Source organism: Halichoerus grypus, chromosome 4 (genome assembly GCF_964656455.1).
Source record: "Halichoerus grypus chromosome 4, mHalGry1.hap1.1, whole genome shotgun sequence".
Lineage (NCBI taxonomy): Eukaryota > Metazoa > Chordata > Mammalia > Carnivora > Phocidae > Halichoerus > Halichoerus grypus.
In genome coordinates, this window is record NC_135715.1 from 134,293,406 (window position 1) to 134,316,353 (window position 22,948).

The window sequence follows — 22,948 nt, forward strand, 5'->3', positions numbered from 1 at the left end:
TTAATTCGATATTAGGTTTGTGAGTTTACAAAGATGTTGGTTTAACTTTAAAACAATTAGGAACCCTTTCAATCATACAGAAAGTAACATAACAGATCCCCATGTGTTCATCACCCTGATTTAACAGATGTTCTGATTTTTGCCAACATAAAGATTTATAAACTAGAACTTAAATCTGGTAGGAATAAAAGATAATACAGGATGATGGAGGGAAGGTAAGCACCCTAACCTGAGGAAGAAACTAAAAAAGGAGATTGAAGAACTCTAAACTAGACCCAGGGACTGAAAAACCTTAATTGCCTGGGCTCATGTGAATCAGAAGCAAGCCCCTCTCCTGCCTGAGGCCCCTAAGGGCTATCTCTTCTGGTAATAGGACAGTATGTTTTATTGGTAATCCCAAATCCACAGTAAAAGATTGACTTGTGTTCCATTCATGCTACTCCTGCTGGAGAAGGAAAGCTAGTGTGCAACCAATCTAAAATCATTTGAGTAAATGTGAAAGGTTTAAAAATCCAGTTTTAACACTTAAACGGGAAAGATTTTAGTTTTATCACGTTCCTCTGTGATGCCTGTATTATTTAGAAGAGTAAAAATTCTTCGCTGAACATTTTTTTAGGTAAATATTTTATTGAAGAACCACATACATGCAGAAAAATACCTAAATCATAAGTTACATGTTTTCATAACATGAACACACTCACGTACCCAATCATGAAACAACATCCCAGGCATCCGAGAATTTTCCTGGTAACCATTGTAACTTCTCTCAGTCATGACAATTACTCCTGATTTCTAATATCAGAGGTTAGTTTTGACTTTGGAAAAATTTAATATAACAGGATCCAGATTGGGGAGAAAAAGCTGTTGTGATTTATTGTTCATAATTTGCTTTTCAAGCAAAATATTCCAAGTATTCCTTTTTTATATGTAGATGTTCAAGTTCCCTCGTCTAAGATGAGGGCAGTGCCTCGGTGATAGGATGATGATGATGATGATGATGACGACAATAATATTAATTTTAAAACACTAAGATTAAGCAAGCTACTTAGCCTCTCTGTTCCTTAGCTTCCTCCTCTATATAATGGTCATGGTAATAGTAACTGTACCTTCCTCGCAGAGTTGAGGTTAAGAATTATAATGTAAATGTAAACATGTGGAGCACTTAGCAGGATGCCTCCTATCTAGCAAGGGCTCCGCTGTGTGTGTGTGTGTGTGTGTGTGTGTAATAAATGAGGTTAACCCAGATGGTGAGATGTATTATTAGATTTTCATATTATCCACATTTTTATTTTACTACTGCCTGATCACACAGATTGCAAAAGGCTCTACTGTGTGGATGAAAGGTTACAAAGTCATTGGGTAAAGAGGCATTTGCTTTTCTTGATAACTAGAAAATCATCTATGGTGTGCCACTGAATCAGAGGAGAAAAAGCATAAGGAGGGGAAACCATGTGTTTGAGTTGACTTCATTTTTTTTCCTAGACTTTGATCAGCGTGCAGAAAGTGTTTTATATTCTTAATCTTAAAAATACTTATGGGTCACATACACAAATAAAACTAATGAAATCTGATTTAGGTCAGTGGATTATATTGACGTCAATTTCCTGGTTGTGATATTGTACTATGATTATATGTAAGATGTTACCATTGGTAACACCAAATATTATCAGCTATGTGAAGAGTATATGGGCTCTCTCTGTATTATTTCTTAGAATTGCATGTAAATCTACAATTATCTCAAAATAAGAGTTAAAAAAAACATGCTTATGGATCTACATACTTTGAGCCCAGGCCTGTCCTATGCTCAGGTACAAGGAAAAAGAAAAACACATTCCTGCCCTCAGAGAGGATAAAGTAGGGATGAGAACGGACTTTGAACTAGCTTTTAAAAGTACAGGGGCACCTGGGTGGCTCAGTCAGTTAAGCATCTGCCTTCGGCTCAGGTCATGATCTCAGAGTCCTGGGATCGAGTACCGAGTTTTGGGCTCCCTGCTCAATGGGGAGTCTGCTTCTCCCTCTCCCTCCGCCCCTCCCCCCACTCATGCTCTCTCTCTCTCTCAAATAAATAAATACAATCTTAAAAAAAAGTTCCAATTGACTCTGGAACAGCATGGGTTTGAACCATAGTACAGGTCCACATACAGGTGGATTTTTTTTGATAAACACACTCTACTGTAAATGTTTTTCCTTATGATTTTCTCAACATTTTCTTTTCTCTAGCTTATTTCATTCTAAGAATACAGTATATAATACATATAACATACAAAATATGTGTTAATCAACTGTTTATGTTATGGGTAAGGTTTCCAGTCAACAGTAAGCTATTAGTAATTAAATTTTGGAAGAGTCAAAAGTTATATGCAGATTTTCAACTGTGTGTAGGTCATTACCCCTAACTTTGCTCAATGGTCAAGTGGTATAACCTTGTTTAGGGATCAGCTGGTCTACCTGGTTGCACTAAATGGCTTGAAAAGATTCACTGAATATAGAAATGATTATCCAAAAAGTCTCTGTGTCCTCAAGGAAATATAGCCAGTCAACATTTATAAGATATCCATATATGCACTAAAATTAGTAAGTAGCAATCCTTCAAACTTTGGATTAGATGAAAAGAATGTGTCTTAATGGTGAGGGCTGTCAGGTGTTGTGAAATGGAGCCAAAGGACAGGAAAATTGGCATCTTGTGCTGAAAGCTTTAAAGAGGCTGAATTCACATCTGTCTTTGTAGGTTTATATGTGTTTCTGCCTGAGACTAGATTAGATAGTCTCATACATTTTTGTGATCCTATGAAGTTCTATATTTTTAAATTATAAATGTCTTTAGTGGGAATGTGCTCTTTTTTTTCTTACTGGAACTAAGCAATATACAGGATACACTGCTGATATAATGGAATCCATCTTCCAAGGAAATATTCTTCAAACTTTTTCAACCTGCCATACATCTTCAGATCTCTAAATTTTCCCTGACACGGACCAGAGGGGTGGGAATGAGGATGGGTAGCGGCAGGATATTGTCTTCAGAACAAAAATTAATTGCATGCTGGTTAAGGTGACCATATAATTTGTTGCTTAAACCAGGACAATTTTTAAAAAAATGCTTTCAAAAATGTTTTTGTTGAAGTTTAATCTACATGCAAAAAAGTGTACATATAATGTATAGCTTGATGAATCTTCCCTCAGTGAATATTTATGTAACCAGCACCCAGACTGAGAAACAGAATATTAGCAGGAAGCTAGAAATCCCTTTATGTTCCTTTCCAGTTACTATACTCTTTCCTCACAAGGGTAACAACTAACCTGACTTTTCTTATTGCAGAGATGAGTTTTGCTTGCTTTTATACTCCGTATAAATTGAATCCATACAGCATATACTTGTTTATGTCTCGTTTCTTGGCATCGACATTATAGGTTGATCCATATCGTTGGGTGAAGTTCTAGTTATAGATTATTCATTCTCTTTGTTGTATATTATTCTATGGTGTGAATATATCACAATTTATTTATTCATTCTATTAATGATGGGCATTTGGGGAGTTTCTAGTTTTTGGCCACTACAAATGGTGCTGCTAATAATATTCTAGCATGGGTTTGAACCATAGTACAGGTCCACATACAGGTGGATTTTTTTTTGGATAATTTTTTTGGATAATTTTTGGATAATATTCTAGTGCATGTCTTTTGGTGAACATATGTACATATTCCTTTGGAGCATATACCCAGGAGTAGAATTGTTGGATCATAAGTTACACATAAGTTTAGCTTGAATAAATGCTGCTGGTTTTCCAGAGTGTTTGTTCTCATTTAATCTCCTATGGTAGAACATGAGAGCTCTGATTGCTTTACATCCTCTCCAATACTTGGCATTTTTCATGTTTAGCTATTCCGATATATGGTAGACATATTCTCATTTGATTTTAATTTGCATTTCTCTGTTGACTAATGAAGTTGATATTTTGCTTATGTTTCTCTCTCTATTTTTGGATATACTTTTTGGTAAAATACTGGGATATATTCTTTTGTCTATTTAAAACTTGGTGCATATTTTTCTATTCCTTAATCTGTCTTTTCTTATCAAACTAAGACACACACAAAAAACAGGTCATAAGATTAATAATTTAGTTTTGGATTTGCTGAGCTTGAGATATATGGAGGCATCTATATAGCGATGTCAAGAAGTTGTTGAATTATATGGGTCTGGAGTTCAGAAGAAAGTTCTGGGCTGGAGATATGAATTTTGGAGTCCCTGCCATGTAGGTGGCATCTCAGTGAAAGAGTGAATGAGGTCACCCACAGAGAAAAAGTCTTAGAACTGAGCCTGAGAGCTACCAGGGTTTGTTCATAAGTTGGGAGTAATGAAGATGCTGGCAAAAGAGCCCAAGAATGAACTCGTGAGAGCCAGGGAAGAGGGGAGAACCAGAAGCCAAGTGAAAAGGATTTCATGGAAGGGAGTGTTCAGTGTGTCAAAGTGTTCAACTTGTGTTGATTAAAAATAACACCACATTCTGTCCCCTTTCGTCTCTTTTTAGCCATCATCGTATACAGACTGCCATGGACCTGGAAATGCAGCAAGCTCCTGATGAAGTCCATCCATGCAGGGTTACACACCGTTGCTGCCATTCTCGTAATTATTGCTCTGGTGTCCGTTTTTGATTTCCACAATGCCTTGAGTATCCCCAACATGTACAGTCTACACAGCTGGGTCGGGCTGACGGTTGTCATACTCTACATCTTACAGGTCAGTGTCTCGGTGTATTTATAAACACATTATAAAAAGTACAACAGTTCAGATACCATAGATGTTTTCTATACATTCATATTTCTTGGAAATCGTCTTCTCATTCCCCCACTTGGCTCTGCTCCATTTTGTTTCCATTGTAGGTATTGTTCCCTGAGGGGCCACCAGAACTGTAGAATTCACAGTCTTTAAGCTTGAGTGTGAGATTTTAGATATGGACAGATCTGTGTAGGGAAACTGCCATGTGCAGTTCCATGTGCTAAATAAATAAGCATAGGCAAGAGCTACAGATTTTTTCCCCATATTCTCTATCACTTCTATTTTCTAACTTTATGAATGAAAACATGAATTTTACTTCTTTGTTAGATTTTGAAGGCTCAGTGGTTAATTTAGTTTTCCCCTTTCCTCATTTAGTAAAAACACATACTTTTGGAAGCACTGTATTTAAACATAAGCTGGAGTGTGATATGGAGTGTGATAGGGATTTGGCTATTCTAGGTCACTGAAGTAAAAGGTTAATTTTAAAAGTCTTTTTGGTGTAACCACTTTGTTGAAAAATCTTTGTCAACTATGTCAATTCATTTTCCTTGCTTAGTGCAGTATATATCCAGCTACCTAATTGGGATATCAATGTAAACTTTAGTTTTCTGTGAACATAGGAGAAGAAACTGGAGTGAATCCATAAAACCCCAAGGCGCTTTTTTTTTTTTTAAGATTTATTTATTTATTTGAGAGAGAGAGAGCACGCGAGCATGGGGGGGAGGGCAGAAGAAAAGGGAGAGAGATTCTCAAGCAGACTCCATGCTGAGCACAGAGCTCGACATGGGGCTCGATCTCACGACCCTGAGATCATAACCTGAGTCAAAACCAAGAGTCTGACTCTCAGCTGACTGCGCCACCCAGGCACCACTCCCAACAAGGCATATCTTAAAATATATGAATGTATGACCTCTTAGAAAAAGACCTCTTACCAGGTATCTGTCATTTCTCTTTTTAAAGAAAGGCTTTTAAAGCCTTAAGGCTTCTTGAATTTTAATTAAATAAAAGTTAATGTATGTATGGACACTATTGATTATTTAAGTTTGCATTACCATGACTGGAGGTAAGAATTAGAGAATGGAAAGGGGCCAGACAGGATGGGAGCACAGAGAAAAGCCTGGATCAAACATGATCTTACTGATAAGAAGGAATAAGAAAAATATCTCAAATTGGATAGCTGAGCCTAGCTCAGACCTCCTGTCCTCAAGGCTGATTTTCCCTCAGTGTTCTCTTCTGGGAGGCAGCTTTTTTCTCCCCCAGCAGCTAGTGGGTCCTCCCAGACAGTAGGATGGCAAGAGCAGAGGCCACTGAGATGCTGCCTGTTGCTTTGGGGACCCCCTTGGCTTCCTGGCATCTCTTCAGAACTTTTCTCCGCTCCGTGTTCTGCTTTCAGCCGTCCGTTCCCCTCACTTTGTCTCACTTCTTCTGCACCACTTCAGGATGCGGAACACAGGAGAGGGAGCGCTGTGTGAAGCATTCTGCCTATCTCCCCTAGTCCATGGGAGATGGCCTTTGCCGGTGCTGAGGATGTGCAAGTTACACAGCCAGAGGCAGAGCTGGGACTCAGGCCCAAGTCCGGGGCCCTCCCCACAAGCACTTAGTTCTGCTGTTCCCACGATGTCCCCATGATCACTCAGCTAGCCTTTGAGCATCCTCAGCTGGAGGGTGTATCTCTGAGGAACAGAATGGAAACCACCCAAAAGCTATGTAGCTTCCCTGTGAGAGGGTTCTGTGGTTCTGAGTGCAGTAATTAAAACGAACTAGATAAAATACCGTTACTGAGTCATGTGATTATATAGAGCTGTCCAGATAATCCAAAATTATCTCCCAATCATAAGATCCATAAACTAATTACATTTACAAAGTGTCTTTTGCCATGTAACATAACATATTCATAGCTTTCAGGGATTAGGGTGTGAATATCTTTGCAGGCGTAGGGGGCAGCATGATTCAGCCTCCCACAACTATGAATAAAAAATAGAAGAAATTGTAAGTGAAATGAAAATCTGGTTCTTTAAAAAAAAAAAAATAGATAAACCATTGCAAACCTGATTGAGAAAAAACAAAATATACAACCTTCAGAATAAGAAAGAAATATAATCATAGATACAAATAATATTTTGAAATTTGGACAGATTATTAAATTTTAATATACAGTAATATGCTTAAAAATCTTAAAGAAAGAAAAAAGGACTATTTTCTTGCCAAATGTAAACTACCAGATTTGATCCAAGAGGAATTAGAAAACCTAAACTGGCCAATAATATTAGACGAAATTGGTAAGGTTGTTTGAAATCTATCACTAAAAAAGGCATTGGGTCCTTACTGTTTTATACCTTTGACCGTCTAGGAACGGGTACTTTCAACTATTCCAGTACACTGAGAGAAAACAAACTCTTCTTAGATGTGGCCCCGTTGTGCATTCCATACTCCCACACCTAAGATGGCGGCTTGGATAACAAACACCTTTACTAACATCCAACAGCAAACACCAACTTAAACTGTGAAATACTGAAGACATTTCTATTAAATTAATAAGACATTGGCACTTGCTTCCTTTGTCATTCAACTTTATTTTAGCGGTTTTAGCTACAAGATAATGAAAAAAATCTGTATAAATAATAGAGAATTTGTGACTTTTTTTTGGTTTGCAGATCATGTAATGTATGTCTAGTAACCCAAGAGATGGCTAGAGTAATAAGACCATTTGGAAAGGTGGCTGGATATAAGATAGCCATTCATAATTCAATAACTTTTGCCTAAACTGGAAATAACCACTTAGAATAAGAAGTAGAATTCATTTATAATATGGATATAAAATTATAAAATACCTAGGAATAAATTGAACAATGAGGGTGTAAAACCTATATGTAGAATATGTAAGATACGGGGGCGCCTGGGTGCCTCAGATGGTTAAGTGTCTGCCTTTGGGGTCCTGGGATCGAGTCCTGCATCAAGCTCATTGCTCAGCAGGGAGTCTGCTTCTCCCTCTCTCTCTGCCCCTCCCCCTTGCTTGTGCTCTCTCTGTCTCTCTCTCAAATGAATAAATAAAATCTTAAAAAAGAAAAAAAAAAGAACATGTAAAATACTATAAAATCTTATTGAGAAAACGTGGTATAATTAGAGAGATACCATGTTACTAAAAGAGAAAAATTAATATAGAAATATCTTTCCCTCTTCAACCATATTTATTTTTAATATAATTCTAATTTTAAGCCCGATGGGAGTCTTAAACTTGCAGAGCAAATATCCAAGGATAATCAAAAAAATTTTGAAAAAGAAACAAAGGGAAACCTGCCTTATTCAAAACAAGTTATTAAAACAAAAGTAAACAAATTATAGTCATGGAAAGAACAGAGAGGACAGAAACAGTCCAAGTATGTATGAGAACTTTTTCTATGACACTATGGTATTTCAATTTAGTGGAGAAAGAATTTTGCTTATTTAATAAATGCTACCATCATAATTGGTTATCCATTTGGAAGAAACCAAATAAATAAGCAAAAGGACTCTGTATATAACACAAAAGAAAAAAGATTCCAGATAGATTAACGTTTTAAATATTAAAAAAACAAAGCCAATGAAAAGAGAAAAAGAAAACTAAGAAGCATATAATCTGTATAATCTGAGGTTGGGGAGTCCATAGGGTTGACAAGAAATCACAAGTCATAAAGGAAAAGAAAGACATATTTGATTACATAAATTTTTAAAAAAAATTATATGGGGCAAATATACCAAAGTCAACAGAAACTGCACCAGGGGATATGGGGAATAATCATGTCATGTGTTAAGGGTTAATGCATTTAATATATAAAACAACTCCTTTTTTTTTTTTTTTTAAGATTTTATTTATTTGTCAGAGAGAGAGAGAGGGAGAGCACAAGCAGGGGGAGTGGCAGGCGGAGGGAGAAGCAGACTCCCCGCTGAGCAAGGAGCCCGATGTGGGACTCGATCCCAGGACTGGGATCATGACCTGAGCCGAAGACTCAATCGACTGAGCCACCCAGGTGTCCCTAATTTATAAAACAACCCCTAAAAATTAGTGATAAAAAGGCAACCTCATAGAAAAATAAACAAAATTTGAATAGGCATGTCAAAGAAGAAAAACTTAAATCACCAATAAGCATATGATAAGATGTCCAACCTCACTAAGAAGTTAGGAAAATGTGAGGACAACAATAAAATGTCATTTTCCCCCACAAGACTATCACAACAACAGTGGTGACGTTCCTTGCTGCCAAGGGTGTGAGGTAAAGGGTGCTTTCCACTTCTGCTTTTCCATTGCTGGTAGGAAAATGCATTGTTAACAAATTTTAGGGAAGTAGTTTGTTACTATCTACTAAAATTTTTTTAAAAATATGGTTACCCTTAACCTAGCAATCCCACATTCGGAGAGAGCGGAAGTAAAATACTGTAACATAAGGAACTCTAAAAAGGATTTTTTAGTGCGGCACTGTTTGTGCAGGCAGGAAACGGGAAGCAATCTAAATGCCCATCAATAGGGAATGGTTAAATAATCTGTGGTAAATCGATGGTGGATATTATAAAAGTATTACAAGTAGCTCTGTCTACTGACCAAGAGTGAAATCATGATATGCTCTTCAGTATAAAAAATACTGAAGAGTAATAGGTATAGTAAAATGTCATTTTAAAAAAAGGAAAGAGAGAAAGAAAAAAAGCATATATGTGTTGATGTGTAAAGAAAGGTGTGAGAGAGTATACCAAACGACTACTATTGTGGGAGTGGGTAGGATTCGTTGGGGGGTTATTTTTAAATGTATCTTGTTTGACTTGCTTAAACATGTAGCTCTTTTGTTTTAAATATAAGTAAATCATATGTTACATAAAATCATATAGTTTTTTTGAAGATTTTATTTATTTATTTGAGAGAGAGGAAGAAAGCACAAGTTAGGGGTGGGGCAGAGGGAGAGGGAGAAGCAGGCTCCCCGCCGAGCAGGGAGCCCGATGCGGGGCTCGATCCCAGGACCCTGGGATCATGACTTGAGCCGAAGGCAGACGCTCAACCGACTGCCACCCAGGCGCCCCTACATAGTTTTCTAAAACTAAACAAGCAAATGGGCGTCCCCTCACCACAGCTGGGAGTACACACGTTGTGCTTGGTGCCCGCGGTTGTTCAGGAACCAGGTGAACGGTGTCCTGTCAGGGCAAGAGGACTACATTCCAGCTTTATTCCTTCGTTGCATAACGGCTGTTGTCAAGCTATTTGCATTGCTTCTCCCTAGAAGTGACGGAACAGATCACCCAGGTGTAATGACACGAAAGAACATTTCCTTTCCCAGAGGAAAGAAACCAATTCCAAGCTTGCTTTCTTCGCTTTTGATAGGCGCTACGCTCCCTCCTTATGATTTACAAAGAGTCCTGCCTCCATACTCTTAGTTGTAAAAATTCATGAGCCACAAAAATATGCTTCGACAGAGACATGCTTCTGTCAGATTTCTTAAGTCAAAAGTGCAAAGGGGAAGCAGTTTCTCTGACTCAAGAAGAGTTCTCGGTGGAGGTTCCCGGAGCTGCCACTTGCTGGCGGAGAACAGGAAGCCCCACTTTCCGGGAGCGTAGCTGCTGTCTTTGTGCCGGCTTCCATGGCCCCGGCTGCCTGCCCTTGGGTCCCCAGGCTTACCCGCGTGCGGGCCGTTCGCCGAGACTGTGAGGCTGGTTTGCACGCCCCGCCCCCCGGGAACCCTTCAAGAAGCAATCCTGCCGCCGAGTGTGAAGAGCGCGGGAGAGACCGTCAAGTTCGGATCCTCTCACCTTAGCGCTCTTGGGGGTTAGCGGAGCTTCCGTGTCAGCAGTTTTCTGCCAAGTGAAGCCAGTGTCCAGGTGATTTCAGTAAGTAAAGAGCGAGGCAAGCAACAAAGGCTACAGCCAGGAAAGGCTGAAAGGTCTTCCTCCTTCCTCATGTTTACCGATGGATCGTAAAGCATTTCAAGTGTAGAATTCTTTCCGACTTGTGACATCTAGCCTCTGAGGCATTTTTAAACAATAACGAACTATCAGAGGTCCAAAGTGAACTCTCACTGGGCTGTGTTCTCTGCATATCACCTATCCTTCCCTCAGCTAGGTGGCTCCTGAGATCCTTGAGCCTACCGCCCCAAAAAAGAGGGCCCACCTTTCCTGAGTCCATAGATTAAACTGTGTAAAAATGTGTTTGGGTCTGCTTGTATCTTAAGTGCTCTCTTGACTGAGGCACTCGGACTGGGGGTTGGACCAGGCCGGATCATCTGATCTGCTGCCTGCCCCCTGCCCAATTCCACAGCCCCGAAAACAGGATCACAGGAATGATTCCTCTGCAAAGCAGAGATCCTTTATTTACCCTTTTGAAGAGGAAATTAAGCTGAAATTTCTTTATGACACTCTCCTCCCAAATTTTGCTGACATATATTTTCGTATTCTTTCTTTTCATCTCTCTGAGGTGTTCCTTCTCTCTGCTTCCAAGGCATCCTCTTAGAGTAGTTTTCAAAGTCTGGGCCAGGGAGCCCTGAACGGGGTGGCGGGGGGTGTGTGTGTGTGTGGCAGGCGGGGGTAACCAGGATTTTTCAGGTGGTCTTTCCGTTCAAAGCTCTTTTCATAATACTAAGATGGTATTTGTCTTTGTCTCAGTTCCTCACAAGTGTTCAGGGGACTTTTCCAGAGGCCGCATTATATGTGCTATCCTATAAGACCGAATGTGGAGACAAATAGAGGAATCCAATTATCCACTATTGAATCAGACCTTAAAATGATTTGCAAACATGCCACTCGACTCACTATTTTTTTGTCTCACATAATATAGTTATTTTTCCATAAGACATGTTATTTATGTAAATATGTAGAGAATTTATTATCATTGTTAAATGAATAAGCATTTTTAGAAGTTTCAGCTTTAATTTCTACTATGGTAAATATCAATAGCCGTAGCCCATATAAATAAAAGCTCTTTGGGGTTCTCAATTTAAAAAGCCCTATTGTATGTATTTAGAAGTTACAGATCATGATAAAATTAACTGCTATGCTTCCACCATCCAGCCTAATTTAGAAAACATAGAACCCCTACCCACTCCTACCTGGATCCCAGATCTCTCTACCTACCCCAACCCCTAGTGGTAACCATTCTCTGGAAGTTTTTTTGCCATTCCCTGTTTTTCTTTATAATTTTGCTGCATACTGTGAATCCCCAAATAATATGTTGTTTAGTTTTGCTTTTTTACTTTTTAAAAAATAGTCTTGTAATATTTGTATTCTATTGTAACTTTTTTTCATTCTACTGATTCAACCATATTGATTCCTCTAGCTGTATTCATTTTTACTTTTGTATTCCATTGTACAAATATATCATGAATTTACTTATCCGTTGTTCTGCTAGTAGACATTTGGGCCATTTTCAGTTGTTTTCTGTTAAAACAATGCTATATTGAACATTTATATATAATGGCCCTCATATGCAAAGGTTACTCTGGGCATACACTTATGAGGGGAATTATATACTCAGCCTAAAAAAGAAACTGTTTTCCAAAGTGGTTGATCCCAGTGTGTTCCTGCCAGCAGTATGTAAGTGTTCCTTCCCATAAGGCACATCCTTGCCGACATGCATCCTCTTCAGACTTTTTAATGATTGCCAAACTAGTGGGTATAAAATGATGTCTTCTTGTGGTTTTAATGTTTATTGCACTGATTACTCATGTTTCTCTTCTAAGAAATACCTGTTCATATCTTTTGTCCATTTGAAAAATGAGGGTTTTTTTTTTTCTTTTCCTTGAAGATATGTAGGAGTTCTGTGTCAGATTCCTTTTCATTTACACGTATTGCTTATATATATCTTCCAGTTTGAAGCTTATATTTTCTCTTTTGTTAGTATTTTCTGATAAATGGAAATTCTCAATTTTAATGAAACAAATTAATCTTTTCCTTTAAGGTTATGATTTTTTATTTCATTTTGGTAATTTGTTGGTGAGATCTTCCCTTCGTCTGAGGTCAAAACAAACCAGATTCTCAGGTTCTACTCCAGAACGGCTGGATCAGAAAGTCTAGGTGAGGGGTGAGGGGCCCAGCAATATGTGCTCACAGGCCCTCTGGGAGTTCAGAAGTATGCTGTTTGAGACCAATTAAAAGCTTGTCTTCTTTAATCTCTTAATATAGTCAATTGTATCAGTAGATTTTTCTAATATTAAACTTGGGTGAATTAAAAACATTTTTAAATGTCTCAAGATTCTCTTTTGCTCTCTGAAATACTCAAATTCTTATCTTTTGTTGTTTTATTTGTGTGCTAACTAGACTTCTCAGAAAGGTCATTTCATAACTAATGACTTTTGTTAGCAGGAGGAAATCTGACCCCTCTTTTCTTTTCTTGCTCAGGTCCAGAGAGGAAGTAGTGTTTAAGAACATGGGATTTGTAATCAGGCAGATCTCAGTTTGAATCAGGTTCATCCATTTGTCACTGGTGACCTTAAGACAAATTATTGAATCTTTTTGAACCTCGTTTGCTCACCTATAAATTAAGGCTTTTGATACATCCTTCACAACATCATAATCAAAGCCAAATAATGCACGGAAATGCTCAGCCTAGGGCTTAGCATACTAGAATGGCACAAGTCAGCTATTGTTATTAGAAGTATAAATCTTGTGGAAGGCTCCTTTACAACCTAAAGATGGCATTTTTTATTTTATTTCTGCTATGGATCCTAGGCACCTTCATAGTTGAGAAGATACATTTTATGTGAATGAAATTTTGTTCATTAGTCCACTTATTCAACAAAGCTAAATACCTATTGTGCATTAGATTCCTTGCTAGGCTGTAGAGGATGTGTTGTTCACAAGACAAGCATGGATCCAAAGAAACATGCTTTCTGTCCTCATGTAACTTACAAGGGAGACTGGTCTCTCTGTATTTGGTAGGTAAGGTGGGTATGGAGTGTTCTGGGAGAGCTCTCATATGGTATAGGGGATAAAGGAAGTCAGACCAAAACCTGAAGTCATGAGGTTGGTGGTGAAAGGGGCGTATAATAGGGGAATGGGATGGTTTGTGGGTAAAAGTTTGCTTTGTTTGGGAAACAAGGAGGTCAGGCTACCAGGAGTGGAGTTATGGAAGATGAATTGGAGGCTGGACGGGAGTACAGGTAGATAGACTAGCTTGAAGGCATTTACAGATGTTCAAATGAGAAACGATTGTGGCGTGGGGTGTAGGAGTAGCAGTGAGCAAAGCGGATAGTTTCTAAAGATAGTTCAAAGGTGGAATTAATGAGATTTGGAAAGTCAGTGGTAAAGGGATGAAAGTCACTTGCAGGCTTGAGCAAGTCAGGGGATGAGAAAAGGAACATCAGAGAGGGAACAAAGGGCTGAAGGAGTGTCAGATGCTATAAGAAGTCAAGGAAAATAAGGTCTGGAAACTGTCCTTTGGATTGAGTGACCTGGAAGTCACTGATGACCCTGGAGAGCAATTTTCCTGAAGGGCAGAATCCAGATTTCAATGGATTGAAGAAGGAGTAGAAGGTGAAAAATAGGCAACTCAGTCAAGAGGTTTGGGCAAGAAGGCAAGGAGCGAGAGAGGGTGGTGACTGGACAGGGATGGGAGTCAGGGGTTTTGGTTGTGTGTTTTTTTAAACTTCTTTTCATTGTGAGAAGCTCCAGCATGTTAAAATGCACCCAAGATGGCACCAGTAGAGAAGGTAAGGTTGTAAATGCTGGAGTGAATCTACAGCTATGTCTTCAGGAAGCAGGTTGCAGAGCCCAGCTGGAAAATTGAACAGCAACTCTATTGTAATTGAAGAAAGGAGGGAATTGTTGGCTTGGGGTGCTTTTTTTGGTTTGTTTGGTTCAGTGGCAGAAAAGTGAGACTCTGTGTTTCCCACGAGGTGGTAATAAAATCATCTGCTAATAGAAGGCACACAGGACAGCGAGTAGTTTGAGGAAAAGGGACCAGCTGAGAAATCAGACAATAGAAAGATTGTTGAGCAGTGTTGAAGTGCTCATAACTGTGGGCATCATAGTCATGAATTTATAGTGATGCCAGTGTCCTTGGCTGTGTGATTTACTCTAGTAGTACCTAGCCGACCAGAGATAGTCCTGAAGATGGCTGAGCCGGTGCTGGGGTACCACCAGGTAGTTGTGATGCAAGACAGTGCAGCAAGGAGATGTGGGATATTGACAGGGGAGCGTAGTGTTCAGTTTGTGTGTCGTCTCTTTATAAAAAACTTTGGACATATTCTGGTTCGTGCTAATTAGATGTTTTAATCCCTGGAAGAAACATGCTTTTATGTTTGAAGAATGCAACTTGGAAATGGCCCAAGACAGGGCTTCTCAAAGTGTGGTCCCTAGAACACCATCATTAGCATCACCAGGGAAATTAGAAATACAGATTCTTAAGTTCCACTGCAGATCTGCTGAATCAGAAACTCTAGGGATGGGGCCCAGCAATATGTGCTTTAAATGCAGGAATGAGTGAGTATATAAAATAGCAGAAAAATGGAGAGGACCTCCATATAATAATCTGTAAATCACTTGATTGCTCATTAAATCCACCTCTACAGTTAAAAAAAGAAAAAGGAAATCATACCTAATACAAAAGCTAGCTAGGCAGATATTTCCTGGTTTCATTAATGATGTTTGCAAATAAAAGTTACTGTTAGGTCTCAAAGTTCACACATTATCTTTTTTTTTAAAAAACTCATTTGTTTCATAAAGTGAGATAAAACTGGAGTAGTAAAAATACATTTGTAGGTGAGCAGATAATAATTAATAATTAACTGATAAAGCCCAGTATTTAGTATAGGAACTTTAAAAGTAAACTTTTATTGTCTATTTCCAATTATAAAAGTAATATACATTAACTTTAAAATTTATAAAATACAGGGAAAAAAAGAAAAAACAAAAATCACTGATAATGCCATAATCTAGAGGTATCATTATATTTTGGCTTATTTCCTTTAGGCTTTTATTATGCCTATGATATACATTAAAAAAAATTTTTAAGTATAAATAGGATCATACTACCCTTTCACTTTGATATCTAAATAATAATTTTTAATGAGATTCTATTCTTCTTAAGCTCTCTTAAGAACTCGATTGTGGTGAAGAACAGCTTTCTGTAGGTGATGGTTTCTAAACACTGGAGCCCTTTGTTTTCCATAGTTGGCACTTAATATGTGTTTGAGGCTGAAGGTAATCGATGATTCCACTGCCTTCACTTTTAGGGATTTTCCAGACTGCAGTTAACCCATATCTCTGAAACAATTTAAGTGAGTCAAAAGCAGTGAGTGATCTTCAGACTTTAACATGTATTAAGAATCGCCTTGGCATTCTGTTAAAATGCAGATTCCTGGGTCCGACTCCTAGAAGTTCTGATTTAGCAGCTCTGGATGTGTCCCAGGGATCTCTTTAAAGAAAGGCCCAAGTGTTTCTGATGCAGGTCTTCTATGAACAACACTTCAAGAACCAGTGACTTAAAAGGACAAAGGGATTTTGTTTCAGTCCACTTGGTTTCAAGCTACCATACTACCTGTAAGATGGTAAAGCTAAGATAGTAAAAAGGAAATAAAGAATGATTATTAAAAATTACAAATTTTTAAAAATTATTATAAATTTGTACCATTTGGAACACTTTTAGTTAAAGTTAAGCATTCTGCAATTTTTTTCCTTTCCTCTTAAAAGTAATTTTCTTTTGCCAAAAAATTGCTTTTTTAATGGTGAAAGTAACATTTAAGGAGAGTTAAATCGCCTGGGGTCCTGTAAGCCAATTTCTGGTACCCGACCTGCTTCGATCATTGAGCCCTACAGGATTACAAGAGGCACACATGATAAATCCTGAAAGAAATAAAAGAAAACAGAATCTTAGGAATGAAGAGTCAGGAGAACAGAAATATGGAAGATACGTATTTCCATGGGCAAGTCACAGAAAAGTTGTGGTGACTTTACTTACAGAAGCGTAGATGTGCTAAATCCTTGATGGCCACTTACCTGAGCCCCCTTTCCATGGAGAAAGCACAACCTGTACGTCAGAATGCTTGCCCTTTGATACTAATACAATCGCTAAACGTCACTGAAGGAGAAATAGCAACATTCTGAACCACCAAGGGGGACCCTCTGTACCATTTCTCATACATTCAGGCATTTGTGGCCTTACGCGGACGATAAAATATGCACACCAGCCTATCAAACGCATTTTTTAACTTCCTTTCATTACCATGTCCCAGAAGCTGATTCTCAATGTGTTTTAGGGTCTCAGACCCCTTCTGCCTTCATTTTTCTGGTGTCCCCCATTAGTCCTTTGACCTCAGTCAGGAAAGATGAACAGTGATGTTGTATTTCTCCCTGTTCTCCCCTCTACTTGTTTTGTTTGGGTGGTAGGTCCAAAGTAGTTACCTGAAAAAACACCCCTTTAAATTCAGTAGCTCAGTGGTCTTCATTTTCTTGAGAAGACAATACTTAATGGGGAGGGGCTGTGGGGCAACAAAACAAAACAAAAACTGAAAGTGTCACCAGACTTCATTTCCATAGGAATCTTGCTCTCCTCTGCAGAGAAGCATCCTGCTATGGATTTAATTGTCAAGGAAATGGAGATAACCTCTCTGCAGAATTCATTGTTTCCTCATAAAACAAAATTGTCAACTTCTCGGCATATACTGTTTTAGGTTGAACTGACTAAACGTGTCCTATTGTATCTGGTTTTAGTGACTTGAAAATCTTTTATTTCCTCTTCTACTTGGCAATCTTCAGGAAATAAATAAAAACAAACAAGAAGGTACCAGAATGTTCACTGTAGCTTTGTTAATGATTGGAAAAAGCTAGAAAGAGGAACATCCATAGAGATAGAACTGAGTAAATTACTAACACAGTAGCCATTAAAAAGAATAAACCAGATGCACATGTTTTGACATGAAAAGATCTCCAAGATATATTATTAAGGGAAAAAAGCAAGATGCAGAACAAGTATGTATAGTAAGATGCCATTTACACTTTAAAAAGTCTCTCTTCTCACACACACACACACGCTTGTATAGGCATAGAGATTTTCTGGAAGGATACTTGAGAAAGTGGTAATAGGTGTTGCCTTTGAGTAGTGGAACTGGAGCGGGGAAACGTACTTTTCATCTTATGCCCTTGGTTCTGTAGGAAGGTTTTCCCTTTTGCACATAATTGCTTTTATAATAATAATTTTAATATAGTTAAAACTTAAAATTAAATGATAACCTTTGTACTGTTGATGTTCAGCTACTCCTAGGGGTTTTCATCTTTCTGCTTCCTTGGGCTCCACTTTCCCTCCGAGCACTTGTCATGCCTGTGCATGTCTATTCTGGGCTCCTCATCTTTGGAACGGTGATTGCAGCGGTACTTACGGGAGTGACTGAGAAACTGTTCTTTGCCCTGTAAGTTGCGTAGTTTTCCTAATTATAATATTTGAGCTATAAAATGTTAAATACTTGTTCATTGGAAAAATGTAATTTAAAGTAATAAAATTTTTAATATTAAAAATGTATTACATTACAAATGTAATATAGCATTAATAATGTTTGGAAGAAGGACCACAAAGTCCAAAAAATTGTATCACTCTTACAAAACAACTATTGGAGTTACCCATGCCCTTTTAATCTTTTGATGTGCATGTTTTTATATTAATTGTGATTATGGTGGACATACATTTTTGTATCACCCCTTTTCCAATTTTTAAGTGCTACAGGCGTTCCAGGTGCTCTATTATTTTCATACTTATCATTTTTAACAATTTCATACTATTTCAATTGGGTTATTTTGGCATAATTTAAATTTCTCCTTAATGTCAAACTTCAAGGGAATTTATATAGAAGGTGTACCAGCGTGCATTTTTAAGCAGATAAATTCAAGACTGTTTGACATGTGGCTTTATCGCCCTATTTGTAATTGGACACACTCTCTCTTTTTTGTAGGAAGAGTTCTGGATACAGTACATTCCCACCAGAAGGTGTTTTCACAAATACCCTTGGCCTCCTGATTGTGGTGTATGGGGCGCTCATTTTTTGGATAGTCACCAGACCACAATGGCAACGTCCTAAAGAACCAAATTCTGTCCTGCTTCAGCCAAATGGAGGCGCTCGAGAGGGAGCGGAAGGCTTAGCAGTCAACTTCAGCAATGTGGACACATCAGATTCAAAATTAAACAGTGAAACAACAGCGAAGAAAAGAAACTTGACCGTTGATGAGGCTGGACAGAGATCCACCATGTAGAATGTTGTAGAGATGTGGCCATATAGCTTCACTTTTAAAAACCAGCTCTACAGTTTAGCTTCTCCTATTTAGCCCCAGGATGACTGAGCTCCGCAGAGTCAATATTTCTTTTAATCATAAAGTAGGATTCCTTGGAAGAGTTTGTATTGATTGAGGCCTATGATCTTACCTGAATTGGAAAGGAGATGATCTGTGTAAATACTAGAAGATATAAATGGTGGTTATGTTAACCTTTTTTTTGTTGAGGACCAAAACATTTAGCACGATGCCTTGCATAGAACAGATAATCAAAATGTGTCTCTCAAAACAAAACAAAACAAAAAAACACTAAAAAAAAACCCCCAAAACCCAAAAATGTGTCTCTCAGTTGGTAAATTTCATCAATTGGCAGCATCTCTGGCCTCTTGTCATGCAGTCATTTCCTGTTAATTCCGGGAATCCAGTCCTAATGTTTTAGAATCAGATCTGGGGCAGCGTTTATGCTACACAGATGACAAGTAGAGTACAGGAAAAATTTAGGAAAGTGACTGGTTCCCTTCTCCCAGTGCCTGCCCTCTGCTCTCTCACCAGCTAGTTTGGGCTCAGATTGGCCCTGGAGACCGGAGTTTATAATTAGAGCATTTTGGAGCAGTGACTGAGCCAAAAGTAGCTAACGAGATCTTCTCTTGTCAGACCTGGAAGTTTTTCCAAATCTCATCTTCGTCCTAAAGCTTCCTTGGGGCTTGGTGTACTTTCTAAGCCAGATTCCAAAACCTAATTAGAATGGACCATGCCTGAAAGCTTACGTAGCATAAACTGCTCTCCACACCTCAAAGAGCACTTTTTCCCAAGTTTCTGTTTTTATTTTAGAAAGTACTTACATGGCACTTACTACATGCCAGACACTGTTCTAAGCACTTTATAAATATTAACTCGTTCAATCCTCAAACTTTACACGGTAGGTACTATTATTATCTCCATTTGACAGCTGGGAGATTTGAAGCTTAGAAATGTTAGTAACTTCCCCCAAGGTCATACAGCTCATCAGTGATAGAACTGAGATTTGTCACGTGGCTGTCTGACTCCTCAGTCCATGACCCTAACCACTTTACTCTGCTACATTTTCTATTATATACTGGTTTGTACCTACTCTGACTCACCCCTGGATAAATCCCAATTGCTGGAGTGCAGTGGAGTTGTTAAAGTTTACCTTCTGGCTCTCTCTTCCAAGGCAGATTCCTCAAATAACCAAGGAAAGAGGCCCACCCATACCTGGAAATAGATCATGGCACCCCACCACTGCCAACAAGCCATGGCCCACCTTGATGCCCCTTTGATCTTAAAATTGTGTCTTGGTGACAAAGAAAGGTTTGGGCAAAAACATCTGTAACTTTCAAGATTAATCAATTATAATTTTTGTTCTTCAGCATCTTAGCTGCTGAATAGCTTTGGGTTTGGAGATAGGAGAGATTCACCTTGTGGTCTGCCCTTCCCAGTGGCAATAGCCAAGATCCTTCCTGATGTTGGTGGAGTTTTAGGGGACATCTGGAGCTTTGGGTTCTCAGTATGAATTGAGACTCAGAGGTGACCTCTTTCGTGCATGGACACTTCTGTCTAGACTTGGGGCTGACTTAAATTAAAACCTAGAGTAGTGGGGCTCCTGGGTGGCTCAGTCGGCTGAGCATCTGACTCTTGGTTTCTGCTCAGGTCATGATCTCATGGATGGTGGAATGGAGCTCCGCCTTGGGTTCTGTGCTCAGCAGGGAGTGTCCTTGAAGATTCTCTCCCTCTGTCCCTTCTCCCACTCATGTGCATGCACATGTGCTCTCTCTCTCTCTAAAATAAATAAATCTAAAAAAAAAAAAAACCTAGAATAGTGCCTATACTGAAATGATGCTTTTCATTTGGGTTTTTTTGGTTTTGTTTTGTTTTGTTTTGTTTGTTTCCCTGCGATTTTAAACTGGAGCATTTTAATGTGGGTAAAAACCTTACAGTTTGCAACAAATACACTTAACCTTTTTGGTGCTTAGTGGAGTTCCTTTTAAGTTGAGTGGTAATTACCTCCATAGACTGAATATGAGCTTCACTCCATCATACCAGTTAAGCTTCATGGCTAACCATTGAAGATTCCCTTGCCAAAATACTCTTTTCTTCCTATTTAATTCTATTTCCGAAATTGTTAACGGTGTCATAAGTATGCCCAGTGCCCAGCCCAATGCCTAGCACATAGTAGGCACAATTAAATTCAATATGGGTAGAGCATGCTACAATTTTGGGGTCAAGTGGAAGGAATAATTGCACTGTCACACACAAACATATTTTTGGTAAATGGACGTTTCTTTATATAGAGGTGCCCAAAATTCCAGCAGTTTTTTGGGGGAAAAGGGCTTAGCGACAGCACCAATGATTGAAGCTGCCATTCCATTTTACGAAGGCCAAGGAAGAGGTTACTAGTGAAAAGTTAATTATGGATTTGGCATGAGAATATTCTATTCCATTGCAAAGTATTTGAGCACCCATCATCTCAGCCCTTTACTTTCTCTCTCTTGTGGGCTAATGTGAGAGCAATCTTACGGATATTATAAGAACTTCTTTCTTCCTCAACCTTTATGAAAACAATGCATTGTAAAATATATCTAGAAAACCTTTCCGAGACACTTCTTTTAATGGGCTTTTTATTCTAATGGTAATTGTACCTTTATCTTTCAAAAGCTGGTATTTCCTACCTAAAGCCATTTCTCCCCAAAATATCTCATTAAAAAGTCCACAGGAAAAAAAAGGGAGAAGAAAGCCTTAGGTATCATTTCCAAAACAGTGATCGAAATCTTCCCAAGTAATTATAGCTTATATCATCAGCAGAGGTAGTCTGGCTTGGCTTACCCCGTAATCTAATTTCAGGGGCCGTGGGTTGGGGGGAGCTTTATTTTAACACTCATCTAAATCAACACTAAAGCCTTTTCTCTGGAGGGATTTATTGAGAAACTCAAATGAATATGCTTTTTGAATTAATGTTCTCCAAGGCGTATAGCTTCCCGTGCTTCTGTGTCAGACTGAATTCACCCTCCAGAACACTTTCCTTCCCTCGCCTTGTGTGGTTTCATTTAAGCCGCGCTGGTTAGAAACAGCATCTCAGACCTTACAGTCAAATGACAAAGAAGGCAATTGGACTTTTTCAGGAATACGGACAAGTAGTTTCTGTTTTCTAAAGGACAGAATAAAGAGAATGTCTTGTTTTTAATTAGGCTCTTTTCCCTGCTGAGTCGAAAATTGCAGTACCATACCGGTTGACCACCACTGCCAGATCTAAAAACTCAAAGAAAGGAGTAAAGTGTTATGCTAATTTCATTGCCGTGTGATAGAATTTTTTATCTTGTTATGTCCTTTCTTAGAGAATCCTGACAGACAACTGTAACTGCTCTGTCTCAGAGCTGCACATAGGAAAGTAGAGAAAAAAGAAAACTATTATTCTTTGTCCCTTAGGAGATACCTGAAAACTTTTAAGTGGAAAAGATTACTGTGTTTAAATTTGCCTTCTTATGGAAAAACATGAAGTAGCCCAAATATTTTATAATTTTGTAGAAAAAAATACGCATCTATTTTTTCCTTGACTTGTTTTTATATAGTAATAAAAGTTATTTTGGAAGCTATTTGTGTGTGTTAACCATTTGTCCAGGCTGGAAGGTGTAGTTATTCTTCTGCAAGTTTCTGTCCCATGGTTTTTTGTTTGTTCGTTTGGGGAAAGAAAAAAAGATTTTTAAGTTTCTCTCTCTCTTTTTTTTTTTAAATTTTGTTTACTTATTTGACAGAGAGAGACACAGCGAGAGAGGGAACACAAGTAGGGGGAGTGGGAGAGGGAGAAGCAGGCTTCCCGCAGAGCAGGGAACCCAATGCGGGGCTCGATCCCAGGACCCTGGGACCATGACCTGAGCCGAAGGCAGACGCTTAACAACTGAGCCACCCAGGCGCCCTTAAGTTTCTTTATTGAAAATGCTGTCAGATTTTTTT

The 22,948-nt window shown here is 38.6% G+C and overlaps 1 protein-coding gene across 1 annotated transcript in view; it reads left to right on the forward strand.

Moving 5' to 3' along the window:
* CYBRD1 (cytochrome b reductase 1) overlaps positions 1–22,590 on the forward strand; it is a 33,939-nt gene extending 11,349 nt beyond the window's left edge. Inside the window, exons 2-4 of the mRNA XM_036067323.2 lie at positions 4,527–4,735; positions 17,975–18,129; positions 18,667–22,590. Coding sequence (XP_035923216.1) covers positions 4,527–4,735; positions 17,975–18,129; positions 18,667–18,964 — 662 coding nt within the window. The 3' untranslated portion in view covers positions 18,965–22,590. The remainder of the gene's footprint in view (positions 1–4,526; positions 4,736–17,974; positions 18,130–18,666) is intronic.
* Positions 22,591–22,948: the final 358 nt, after the last annotated feature.